Here is a 13,803-nt window from a genome sequence, read left to right as displayed (position 1 = left end):
ATGTTTTTCGAGAGAAGAAAAGTTGTAAAAGGCTCAGCATTAGAGTCAGATAGTGAGTCGCTTCGGCGATTTTTCTCTTTCAAAAAATATTTCACCTTCAGTTCGCAGGAAAAGAAGGCAATCCAAGTAGGAACAGAGTGGGCGAAAAAAGGAAGGTGGAGTGCGGTTTGTCAGGGAGACAGTGTGTTGCTGGCCCTTTAGAGAAGCTGTGTGTGAGAGAGAGAGAAAAAGAGATACGAGAATGAGATGAACAACGCTTGTGAGCTCACAGCTTCACAATCGTATAGTGTGCAGGCGTAAAACTCCCCACACGTCACGGACTGTCGGACATAAACTCTACCAACTGGAAGCCACGTGTAAATCGCCCTCATTCTTATTGTTAGTGTGCTGTTACGTTTTTATTTCTTCTCTTGGTGTTTTTGCTTCATGTAACATGCGGCTTGCAATATTCCCATTTTACTTGTGTTCCATTTCTTTCAATGTGTGTTGGGTTCAATTTATAAAAATCAATGATAAATTTTATTTTTCTTAAAAGATTTTTAGGGTTCCGAGAACCAGATTCGATGAGGAAACTTTAGGGTCTGTCATTCCATTGTACATCGCTCCTAGGTCGAAGTAGGTGTTAACAGGAAAAATTATTTAAAAATATTAAACAAAACTTTTTATATAGCCGACTAAAATTAGCAGACCTGGGCGACGATTTTAGCCAACAGGACGCCGAAAAGTCCATTCCAGGATCAACCATTGTAAAGAGTGTCAACTATCGATAAATCTATATTTTATATTATAATTGGAGTGTTCATTGTTGCAAAGGTACCTCATTGTTTGGATAGAGAATTAAAACAACGTATACTATAAGTAAATTTCCGATTATTAAAACCAATTATCGTCGAATGTTAGTTACATGTAGATCTAAGACAAGCCAAGATTTTGATTTGTACAAGTAAATTAATGAGTCACTTGAAACCGATTTTACTGAGATTTTAATATAATTTTTAGTAATTTTTTCGTTTATAGTCACCGAAGCAATAATCTGCAAGTTTAAGTTAGTGCGTTGTAAACACTGGAATCTAACTTTAAAGATACCAAATGACACTACAAACGTGTGTGCTAAAAGAATTTTTAAAACGACATTCACGGTTTTTCAGCTCAAGAAAAGATAGAAGTTTACAGCTTTAAAGTTGTCGATAAAAATATACACACTTTACGAATAAGTGGAAGTGCCAAAGTAGAAAAAAAATTGTCAAGGTGTTATTCTTTCTTTTTTTTTAAATAAATTCTAAGTTACCAATTGTTTTTTCCTTTTTCTGTTTACCTTCCGCCATTTAAATTTTTGACAACTAATTCATGTATGTAATCTCAAAACCTACGGATAAAAAGGTTCAAGTAAAAATCAATTTTTAGAATCGAATGTAATATTCTACGAATTTAAATTTAATAAACAAAATGGATATTATTTCTTTAAATGTTTTGAATGTAGGTAATACAAATTATTAATAAAAACAAAAATAATGGATTTTCATTACAAAAGCGCATAATCTTTAGAAAAAGAAAAATTCTAAATCCATCTCACAGATTTTTATCATTAAAAATTTATCCCTTTTCTACTTTCTCTTTACGTTAAGTCGATAAAGGGCATGACAAAAGAAGGTAAGTAAAAAAAAAAGAGAAATATTCTAAGTGCATCGAATGGAATATGCGATTTTCTTATGTGCATTGCGAACTCCCTCGACGTATTATCATCCAAGTCTTTCTCTATGCGAATTTTTTTTCGATAAACGTGCGCATACATTCGCACATTGCTCAGCGGCAAATGTTGAATCAAGCTTTTGCGAAGTGCCTTCTTCTTGTACAATCGAGACAAAGTGTTAATGTTAAAACGAACTTATTGAATCACAGCAAAAAAAAAATTAATTTTCGAATAGTATCAATGAAATGAAATGTTTTAAATTTTTTTATATTTTAATATTCACTGAATAGAGAAAAATTTGTTAGCTATTTTTTTGAAATTTATTAAATAGATATTTCTTTTCCATGAAAATATTTATTAGTTTTGTTGGTGAGAAAAAATTTCGTTTATCCCAAATAACACTCTAAAGCGCTCATTCCCAAAGGGGAATCTTCAGTAATCGTGTACCTGTTAGAGACTTACTTTCTCCCTCCCCCCTCTCTCTCTCTAATTTGATACACGCCGGATATCGCCTAAGTTCAGATAAAGCTTCTTACATGTCTAATTCGATTAATGTTGGATGTTGTAGTAGTTCCTTAATTTGGTTTGAGTGAACCTGATAGAGATTTGACCCAAACTGTAGGTTAGTTTATAAAATCTGTTTACCAAAATACCTGCAAGAAATTTGAAATCAATGTTCTTACAACTTTTTGCTCTGACCAAAATTGTACGCAATATAAATAAACGTATAATATATGAAAAAGTTTCTAGAAATGTAAACTTTTAAAAAATGAGTGACAAATTAAAAAAATAATGTTTTTGTTTTAACAATTATAAACCACCATAAATGTAAATGCGTAAGTAATAAAATTTCTAACTTAGAGACAAAAATATTAAATTCGAAAGTCATTGCTGTTTTTAATGTTTTCGAGGTCGCTGATTACGAATCTGAAGTGAAAATTTAAAAATTCAAAATGGCGGATCCAATATGGCAGCCGAATTTTAAAAAATTTGTCCAATTCGCTTGAAACTTGTTATCCGGGGTCTTTTTAGGATCACTGATTATGAATCTGATGCCAGTTTTTAAATATTTATAATGGCAGATCCAATATGTCGATCGAAAGCTCGAAAAGTTGAGATCGAACTCTCGTGAGGCATTGAGGATTCACGTTGGATTACAAAATCATTAAGGACATCAGTATTAAACATTACGATTGAAAGTCATCAAGGGACTTCCAATACACATTCTTCTGTGAATGTGAGTCTCGAATATTCAAGAACTCCAGGAAGACGAAAATGCTGTTTTGTTGACGATCTGTCTAAATACTACTGATAGTCATTTTCCTATGGACTTATCAATTCAATATCGGATAGTGCAGGTATCTACGTTACCGACGACCGCGGATCGATTATCGGTTGCGGGTATTACAATGAATATTAATTAGTCAAATAGACAACGAGAAGAGAGGCCGCTGATTAGCGACGCTTTTTAGCTTGACTCGTCAGACATTTATTTTTTCATTCTCATCCTGGTGTTCGTAGAGTGTAGTTGGTGTTTTTCACTATTCTTCTTCTTTAGGTGAAATTAAATTAAAATGTAATAGAATTCTATTTGTGTGACGAGGCGTCGTCAAATGGGCGGTGAGTTCTCAATTATTATTTATGAGTTATTTTCCTTCTGAATCAATCTCATTATTGTATAAATTCAATATATAATAATTGACTAATATGAAAATTTGAATCTTGATTCGGCCGTCTGCCAATTTGACCATTTTTTAAAAATTTAAAGTGAATAAAAACAAATAGTGTAATTGTTATAAATTTTGTCTAATTAATTATGTTTACCTTTACCTCTCCCTCTCCGCAGGTCTATTGTTGCTGTAAGATAATAATATAATTCCTGAGTTGGTTTTTCCTAGGTAAAATTATAAACATTACTTTGTTGGGTAATTTAACTATTTTTTGGTTTAGTTATTTTCCATAAAATAACTTTTTTGTCATAAAAATGTTGTGAAGGTTTGTAATGAAATTGGAGACAATATTCGAGGAGGAAAAGTCGAGTTGGTCGACTATGTTAAATAAAAAGAAAAATGAAAATTAAATTTAATAAACGTAAGGAAACGCTATTGGCTTTTGTTGTCGGAGTCAGTAGATTTCGACAAAATATTTTTTTTGTTTATTAAATTTTGAATAAGTTCGAGAATTAATTAAATTTTCTTCTTAATTTGTAATTTGTTTTTCTTATTAATTAAATTAAAATTGTCAATATTTCTAATTGAATTCTATTAATTTCTTTGAAAGCATAGGTTAATTAACTTAGAATCTCATTTTTTATCTTTTTTTAAAATAAATATGGCTTTTTAATAAATAATTAATAAACCGGTCGCTAAGATAGACCTTCATCATATAGATAATGTCAAGAATGTATGACCAGAATCTACCTTACCGACTGATGGTAAAATTTTACTACCAGTCGGTAATTTAGATTACTAATATAAAATTTTATCATTATTTTTATATAAATAAAGTAATAATAATAATAAAACATAAATTAAGAAAATTTTCCAACATTAAAATAAAACTTATTTATGAAATTTCATTAAAATAAAAAGATGTATTTAATGACTATGGTAACTGTAACAAAGAACATTGTGCAATAAATGTCTATAATATAAATACAGTTACACAAAAATCCTATATACATTAAAATGATATTCTTATATAACATTATTTAGATATTATGTTACAATTAAATAAAATACTTTCAAAGAGGGTACTGACATAAAAAAATCTTCTTGAATATATATTTAATTTCATCATTTATGTTTGTTTTCTATTGACAAATAAGTAGTAAACTCATTTAAATTACCTCATATTTGTTGACAACGTTATGAGAAATATGCAATTGTCAGCGCACAATTGGTCTTATGATCATACATATATTCCACTTGTTAAAAGCAATAGAAAGTCCACATTTATATTATTACTCACATTTTTCATAACTCTTCAATCGTTTGACAAAAAAATTTAGAGAAAAATGTTTTCTTTTCTTTTAGTTAATTCATTTTTTATATTAATATTTGGTGGATTTTACACTACATTGTTAATCGTAAGTTTCAAAAACATATTTCTAAATTATTAAAATAAAATTTTTTTAAAACTTTGATTGAATTTTACATTAAACAATAAATGAATCTAAATACAATTAAAAAAATTTATTTAACATTTTTTTAATTTTTGGACCCAAGGTCAAAGTTCAGAAATATTTTATTAACCTCAAAGTCCTTGAAAAGTAAAAAATAGAACTTCTATTGAATTTTTTAAACTTAATAATAAGACTAGTAGTATTTATATACCTAGAAAAGGTAGTGTCTTTTGTATTAAATGGTTAATGCAACAAAAATAATGATTTATATTTATATATTGTTTGTTAACTAACGATTACTGAATAAAATTTAACATTAAAGAAACATTCTAACAATTATTATAACGCATTATTATAGAATTGCGCACCAACGGATGATAGATCAACGACCCCTATATCGGAAGTTGGATCTACTCCTGAGTCAAATAGCAATAGCACGGGAACTACAGTTAGTGATGGACAGGATGGATCAAATTCAACCTTGAGAGGTGGGACTACTTCTGATTCCAGCCTCAGTTTAATTAGTGATAGCAAAGATGGATCAATATTTAGTTCAGGAGGTGGGTCTACCTCTAATTCTACTAAGAATACAACTCCTAGCTTAGTTAGTACTGGCAAAGATGGATCAAACTCTGCTTTAGGAGAAGTGTCTGCCTCTGCTCCTAATGGAAGTACCACACACAGTATGGTTAGTACTAGCAAAGATGGATCAATCTTTAGTTCAGGAGGTGGATCTACCTCTAATTCTACTAAGAATACAACTCCCAGCTTAGTTAGTACTGGCACAGATGGATCAATCTCTAGTTCAGGAGGTGGGTCTACCTCTAATTCTATTAAGAAAACCACATCCAGTTTAGGTAGTACTAACAAAGATGGATCAATATTTAGTTCAGGAGGTGGGTCTACCTCTAATTCTACTAAGAATACAACTCCTAGCTTAGTTATTACTGGCAAAGATGGATCAAACTCTGCTTTAGGAGAAGTGTCTGCCTCTGCTCCTAATGGAAGTACCACACCCAGTATGGTTAGTACTAGCAAAGATGGATCAATCTTTAGTTCAGGAGGTGGATCTACCTCTAATTCTACTAAGAATACAACTCCCAGCTTAGTTAGCACTGGCACAGATGGATCAATCTCTAGTTCAGGAGGTGGGTCTACCTCTAATTCTTTTAAGAAAACCACATCCAGTTTAGGTAGTACTAACAAAGATGGATCAAAGTCTAGAACAGAAAGTGGGTTTATCTCTAATTCTACTAAAAATACCACACCCAGTTTAGTTAGTGATAGCAAAGATGGATCAAACTCTACATTAGAAGGAGTGTTTGCCTCTGCTTCTAATGGAAGTACCACACCCAGTATAGTTAGTACTAGCAAAGATGGATCAATCTTTAGTTCAGGAGGTGGATCTACCTCTAATTCTACTAAGAATACAACTCCCAGCTTAGTTAGTACTGGCACAGATAGATCAATCTCTAGTTCAGGAGGTGGGTTTATCTCTAATTCTACTAAAAATACAACACCCAGTTTAGTTAGTGATAGCAAAGATGAATCAAACTCTGCTTTAGGAGGAGTGTCTGCCTCTGCTCCTAATGGAAGTACCACACCCAGTATAGTTAGTACTAGCAAAGATGGATCAATCTCTAGTTCAGGAGGTGGGTCTACCTCTAATTCTACTAAGAAAACCACATCCAGTTTAGGTAGTACTAGCAAAGATGGATCAGTCTTTAGTTCAGGAGGTGGGTCTATTTCTAATTCTACTAAGAATACAACTACTAGCTTAGTTAGTACTGGCAAAGATGGATCAAACTCTGCTTCAGGAGAAGTGTCTGCCTCTGCTTCTAATGGAAGTACTACTCCCAGTATGGTTAGTACTAGCAAAGATGGATCAATCTTTAGTTCAGGAGGTGGATCTATCTCTAATTCTACTAAGAATACAACTCCCAGCTTAGTTAGTACTGGCACAGATAGATCAATCTCTAGTTCAGGAGGTGGGTCTACCTCTAATTCTTTTAAGAAAACCACATCCAGTTTAGGTAGTACTAACAAAGATGGATCAAAGTCTAGAACAGAAAGTGGGTTTATCTCTAATTCTACTAAAAATACCACACCCAGTTTAGTTAGTGATAGCAAAGATGGATCAAACTCTACATTAGAAGGAGTGTTTGCCTCTGCTTCTAATGAAAGTACCACACCCAGTATAGTTAGTACTAGCAAAGATGGATCAATCTCTAGTTCAGGAGGTGGGTCTACCTCTAATTCTACTAAGAAAACCACATCCAGTTTAGGTAGTACTAGCAAAGATGGATCAGTCTTTAGTTCAGGAGGTGGGTCTACTTCTAATTCTACTAAGAATACAACTACTAGCTTAGTTAGTACTGGCAAAAATGGATCAAACTCTGCTTTAGGAGAAGTGTCTGCCTCTGCTTCTAATGGAAGTACCACTCCTAGTATTGTTAGTACTAGCAAAGATGGATCAATCATTAGTTCAGGAGGTGGATCTACCTCTAATTCTACTAATAAAACCACATCCAGTTTAGTTAGTAATAGTAAAGATCGATCAAATTCTACTTTAGGTGGTGAGTCTATTTTGAGTAATGAAATGTATAAAAAATGCATATTTGGAATATTTTGTCATATAAAAAATAAGATGACAAATGTTAAATGCAGAATTGTTAGCCAACGATATATAAAACAATAGTATATGCCTATTTCATCAAAAGTTTGTTTTTTATATTTATTTTCATGGCAAATTAGTGATGCTCTACTTGACAAGATTACTTAAAAATATGATTATGTAATACATAAATATATTTTGTAATTATTGCAAATTAAATTTTCATTACTATTTTTTCTCTATTCTTAATATGTTCGTGCATTTATTTTCTGGCTTAGAATTATATAAATCACCCTTTTATGTGAAAGGAACTAAGTTGTCTTTTCTTTTTTTTATTGAATTTCATTACAGACTTCAAAACAGTCATCGGTCTAAATATGCATAATCAAAAATTCATTAAATTTAAAACAGTCAGTAAAATGCCTCATGGTGCGTCAGTCAATTCAAATAAAATTTATCCTTCGTTTATAAATGCTATGTCTATATTCATTGTAGTGATTCAATATCCATGATTAATTTAGCAATATAAAAAAAATTAATTTTGATATATTCTCAATGTTTGTAAAAAAGATAATTTAAATTTAATTTAAATATCCTTTTTAAATATTCTTTTTATATTTTAAAATTACATCAAAGCAGCAGTTTAAAGGTTTCAAAAGGATTTCCTCATCCCAAAAGAAATTGGACTCTAGGTACTTCCAGTTGTCAGATTTATCGCAAATTGAAAGATTTACAGTTTATCTATCGCAGCAGAAGGTTGTTATGTGTGGTCGTCGAAAATTCGATTTCCAACAAATATTATATAGTTTTTATTTAGAAAAGAGAGTAAAGTATATATACATTTTTTTTGAAAAAGCAGACAATCCAATCCTTATATATATTCAACATTTGAAATTTTTAAAAATTGCTTAAACTTTGATAGGTTATTTGTGAAAAGAAAAGACGTGGTCCTTTTCATCTCTTTTGCACGTTCACTCGTAAAACTACGTCTTACCGCTTCCTTCGGGAAGAGTAACGACCCTAATTCCGTATTCAAATCCAATTGAGAGGAAAGTCTCTGGTGTTCGCCGCACAGTTGGCACAGACCGGAAGTGAAAGATCGTTGGATCGTGGACTCTTGAGTCCCAGGAGCCGTGAAAACTGTCCGTTTACGTTTCGTTTCGAAACTTCTTCCTGTATTCGGAGAGAGAAAGATAGATAGAGAGAGGGAGGGAAAGAGAAGTGGAATGAGAGGATGCAAATCAAAACCTGTCGAGTTCCGCGTGCATGGTCACAGTCGTTTTAATAACGTATCGATTTTTCTCTTTGACGTCACTGGGTAATGACAGGTCGCGTATTCAAAAGGCTGACTTTATTTTCAATAGGTTCGATCAATCCCGTTCAGACTACTACTGAACAAAGAGTTGTGCACCTCGGAGCTAAATAAGGTTGAAATACATGTAACGACATGCTTCTGATTCAGAATACGAAGTTGTGAAAATTATTATTGACATAGTGGTATGGGTGGAGTATTGAGGCGATGATAGATCTGTCAATCTGCAAAGTAAAAAAAAATAATTATTTATTAATATTGACTAAATTATAATTGACATTTTCATAAAATATTTCATTATTATTAATATATGTTTCTGTAATATGATATTTTAAACGGAAAATAGAAAAACTAATTAAAAAAATACAATTTTATAAAAGGAGGTAAATGATTTAGCTGGTGCAGGAAATATGTGTTACGTCCAACAACACAACATAATTAGTAAATTTTAATTTATTTTTGAGTCTAGACTATTGTCCACAACTCAAGAATTTTTCAAATTGGTTTGTTTTGAAAAGGGGTAAATTTAAAAGAATTGAAAAGATAATAATGCACTAAATACACTAAAAAAAATTTCGAAAGGTTTATAAAAAAAGTAATGAGCAAATTTTTAAGAAATGAAGTAACTAAAATGCTCAACTTAATCTCAATACGTCCTTCTGAATTAGAAGCATTGACAAGTGAATTAAAGAAAAGAATGAAAATTGATAAATAATAAAATTACTTTTACAATTTTATTTATGATGATTGTGGGAAAAACTTGTTTCTACAATGAATCTAGAAACCTTGGTATATGATATAATTGGAACTTGAAGATTTAAACTTGGAAGAATTTAAGTATCTTGAAAAGAACTGACTAATAACTGGAGAAATAATTAAAAATTTAATGATTTAGAAGAATTATCTTGGAACTTGAAAATAGTTGAAAGAACTTAGAATTGGAAATAGTAGAAACAACTGAGAGAACTGAACATAAAAACTACTGACTTTTTTTATTAAGGTCATTAGTTTTTATATTGCTATCCCTTCTTAATTTTTTAAGACGGGTACAAGTTTTGGGGATGAATATTTTTAGAGTGGGAAACTGGAAAAGATCAATGATTGGATTTATGAAAAACAAAAATAGAAAATCTTATCAATAGAAAGATGTCATTGGGTCCTTTAGACCCAGCCTTTGCAAGGGATGACTTTGCGTAGGCTTATCTTAAGATTAGGGTGTCTTGAAAAAGTGACGATTTAAATTTCAGACTATTTATAAAAGATGGAGCCAAGATTCACTTTTTAAACAAATTTTCAAACTTATTTAGAAAATACATAATTTTATAATTATTTAATTATATAATATTCAAAAATTTGTAATTTTACACAAATACATTACACCCATATATATATATATTGATACATTAAACATATAAAAGAAATTATTTGTTTATAATTAAACGATAATTAGTAAAAACGTATAAATTTTCTATTATTTATAATTTTAATAGTCAATTATTTTTATAATAAGATTTAAAAATTTAACATTAATTTAATTTGTTAATTGAAAATTAATTAATTCCTTTTTTGGAAATTTATTATTTAATAAATTAATTTGATATTTTAAAAATTAGAGTTAACTTAATAATTAAATAAAAAATTAGAAATTTATTATTTTAACGTGTGAGATAGAAATAAAATAGGTTCGTAGTTTGATATTTTTAATTTTAGAAATAGGCAATTTTATTGCTAACAGAGGGAAAATCTTGGCGATAGGGACTCATGGGTCTGTCGTGGGAAAATGAAAAATTAGGAATGAACCCCAGCGATCGACATCTGGAGAATGCATTCATAAAGTTTTGTGTTGATATCACAATATTTTTTGTTTAAACTTTTATTACTTACAACTGTTTTAGTTTATGTGAATTTGGTAATCTCAAAGTGTAGACCACTTAAAGTTTTAGATTTCATTATTTCTATAAAAGGAAGAAAATAAATAATTTGTAAAAAAAAGAAACATAGTTTTGAAAAATACAGATGTTTATTTTTTAAGAACCAATAAGATAATTTACACTTTGGTGCTTCAACCCTCACAACAAAAGGGTATCTTAAACTAATGTAGGATATCCTGAAAACGTCCATAGTATATCCTCAGAACATCCAAACCGCCGTTACGCAGGGTATTTTAGGGATATTCTAGGGAATGGAATATCCCTCAATTGTTACAAGAATATTTATTATTCCCGATTTAAGACATCCAAAAAAAATATGTTTTCCATTTTTATTTAATTAATTTGTATGTTAGGGTCGTTTTATGGATACCTTAGGGACATTTTTAAAACGACTCAAGGATATTCTAACCCTTAAGATAATATAGATATACTGTGGATATCCTTAGGACGTCCTGAAGATATCCTTGGCAGGTTCTAAGGATATCCATAGGATATCCTTGGGACGTTCTAAGGATATTCGCAGGATATCCTAATAATATCCGGGGACACAATTAGGATATCCCTGGGACGTCCTAGGGACATCCTTAGATATCCCTACGATATCCTAACCGCCGCTAATTTGGATATCCTTAAAGTATCCTTAGGATATCCCTGGGGTATCCCTAGGACATCCAAAGGATGTTTTTGGAATATCCTAGGATATCTGGTGCTGTGAGGAATAACCTTATACGTAATTACAAAAGAATTTTTATTATTTTACTTTAAATCAAACATTGTAAATTCTGCATGATCAATAATGCTTTAAATTTGGATAATACAAATCCAGGACATTCTATTCAGACTTGCGCGCTCTGAATATTCATATATTTTAGGAAAGTAGCCGAGTTTTCGGAGAGTCATACATCTCGGATGACAGTTCTCGAAACTAGATCGTTATATTCCTTTATAACAACAGCATCCAATGCAGCGTTATCGAGATCGCAATGAGGGCCTGCTCTATTGCGAGCTCTGTTTCAGAGTGTGTATATTCTCATTCCAGAGACAATGGGGAAGCAAGCTCGAGTGGTGACCGAGGCTGCCGGAGTGAGTATAAGCTCTTGAATGCGTGTTTGTGCGCATACAGGTCGCCTGAATATGTCCTACTTTTTGTTGTTATTTTTTTTTTTAATTCTCGTTCTGAAATTACCTGACCTAGCCCTGATATAAAATCTACAGCTTTCGTTATGGGACCTATTTATAGATTTTTTGTTTCTCTATCCCGGAATGCAAAAAAAAAGATACAACTTTGGGATGAAACAATTAACCGGAGTGTGATGAGAGAAAAGGGATTTTCGAGAATTATGAGTTTACCCCTTGTTGCTACTTTTGACACGTTCTTAAAATTTTAGATTTCAATATCGATAAATAAATATATTTGTGAATAAATGATTGTTTATGAGTAGACAGGTATTTGTGAATAAAACGAATATTCAAGAGTAAATAAATTGTTAATAAATATTAAATGTATAAATAAATAATAATGTTAATAACGAAATAATCATAATGAATGTTAAAATATATTAAAAATGATCAATGTATAAAATTATAATATTTATTAAAGTTGTAATGTTCTTGATATTTGGAATTATGAAAGACGATCTACAAACAAGGAAAGCAACATACGAAGTCACCAATACATAGAAAAAAAAACAATAAACACTTTTCTTGTCTGTTAGGTACCGATTTTGAATCTAACCCAAAGAGGCGAGCTGGTACCGCCGGGAGAAATACATTGGAAAATATAACTATATAAATGGAAACCTTTCACTACGAAAGCAGTCCCAAATTATAAGCACGGAGTTCATCGTAGCGAGTGTCAAATACAGTTTTTAAAAATATACATCGAAGATACACAAATGTCATCATAGTTCACAAGTTAAAATATTACATATTCAGAAGTTTTCGTCAGTTACGGTCTAGCTTAAAATATACCAGTGTCAATGCGGTAATAAAAATTTTACGACTTAAAAGATATAATCTTAGGAGACCCGGTGTTCGAAAAAAGGAAAAATTAATTGAAGAATCATTACAAAGCTTATTTAAGGGTAAATAATATGAATCTTTAAAAATAAGGATTGTTTGATTGTCTTATAATAATAATTGAGAACATTCAGTATTTTTAAATAAATAATTTTTATATTGTATTTTTTTTAAATCATTCATTTAATAAACCTCTTCCCAACTTTGTTAATTTAGCTAAGTTAAATTGAAGAATTAGAATAGGGAACAATTATAAGTTCAGCTTAGGTAAAATTAAAAATTATTTAAAATATGACATAACATTAATTTAAAGCAAAAATTTTTAAATTCTGATGAATTTATAAAAGCAAAAATTATTCTCTTAATGATTTTATATACCTGGACATTTTAATAAATATATTTACCATTTAATAAGCTTTTAAATGAAATTTTTGTATACTGACTGAATTTTTGCTTTAATGTGAATAATTTTATGCAAAAAAGGATTATATCCGTCCGTAAATATAAAAGAGTTATTATCAAAAGCGGATTTTGCCAGATGGCCACCCTGTCCAGTTTCTCTCTATTCATTATAAGATTTCTTATGAAGTTATTTTTTAATTGAGCTTATCTCATTAGCAATTTTAATCTTAGTTTAATTGAATTATCTCTAAAATTTATCTTATCTTGGAAAAATTTATTTTCCTTATTTTGTTACTATTGAACTAATATTAATAATATAAATATTTTATTGAAATATAATTTTCATAATTATAAATATAGAGACTCATTTGTAAGCAATTAATTTTGATACTCATTAAGTAGATCTAGATATTTAATCGTTTATCAGCTTCTGATAAGTCCGTATTGTAGTGCTTGTGCTTTGACATCTTCCAACAATGCGGAAGCTAAATTATTCGCAACTGTAATTGAACATTTGCGTAATGAATTTGGACGGAGGCTTATCCCTTGGAAACGTAGTGTACTAAACTATGGAACAGGGGAGAAGTCTCAAATGTGTCGTGTGTTTTCGATTAAGAAATATATTTTAAAATTTATATTAATAAATTTACTTAAACTTACAGCTTAATATTTAACCCAATTTTAATTGGACTTAATTTTTCACAAAATCAA

The 13,803-nt window shown here is 30.4% G+C and overlaps 1 protein-coding gene across 1 annotated transcript in view; it reads left to right on the top strand.

Moving 5' to 3' along the window:
* The first annotated feature begins 4,281 nt into the window (after nucleotides 1-4,281).
* The window catches only part of LOC127285715 (sericin 1-like), a 32,626-nt gene continuing 23,104 nt past the window's right edge, over nucleotides 4,282-13,803 (top strand). The window contains exons 1-2 of the mRNA XM_051311853.1: nucleotides 4,282-4,299; nucleotides 5,173-7,390. Of these exons, the coding sequence (XP_051167810.1) occupies nucleotides 4,282-4,299; nucleotides 5,173-7,390 (2,236 nt within the window). The remainder of the gene's footprint in view (nucleotides 4,300-5,172; nucleotides 7,391-13,803) is intronic.

This window comes from Leptopilina boulardi, unplaced genomic scaffold (genome assembly GCF_019393585.1).
Source record: "Leptopilina boulardi isolate dan_hultmark-lab unplaced genomic scaffold, ZJU_Lbou_2.1 LbouV2_341, whole genome shotgun sequence".
NCBI classification, from domain to species: domain Eukaryota; kingdom Metazoa; phylum Arthropoda; class Insecta; order Hymenoptera; family Figitidae; genus Leptopilina; species Leptopilina boulardi.
This window is presented reverse-complemented; position numbering and strand designations above follow the sequence as displayed.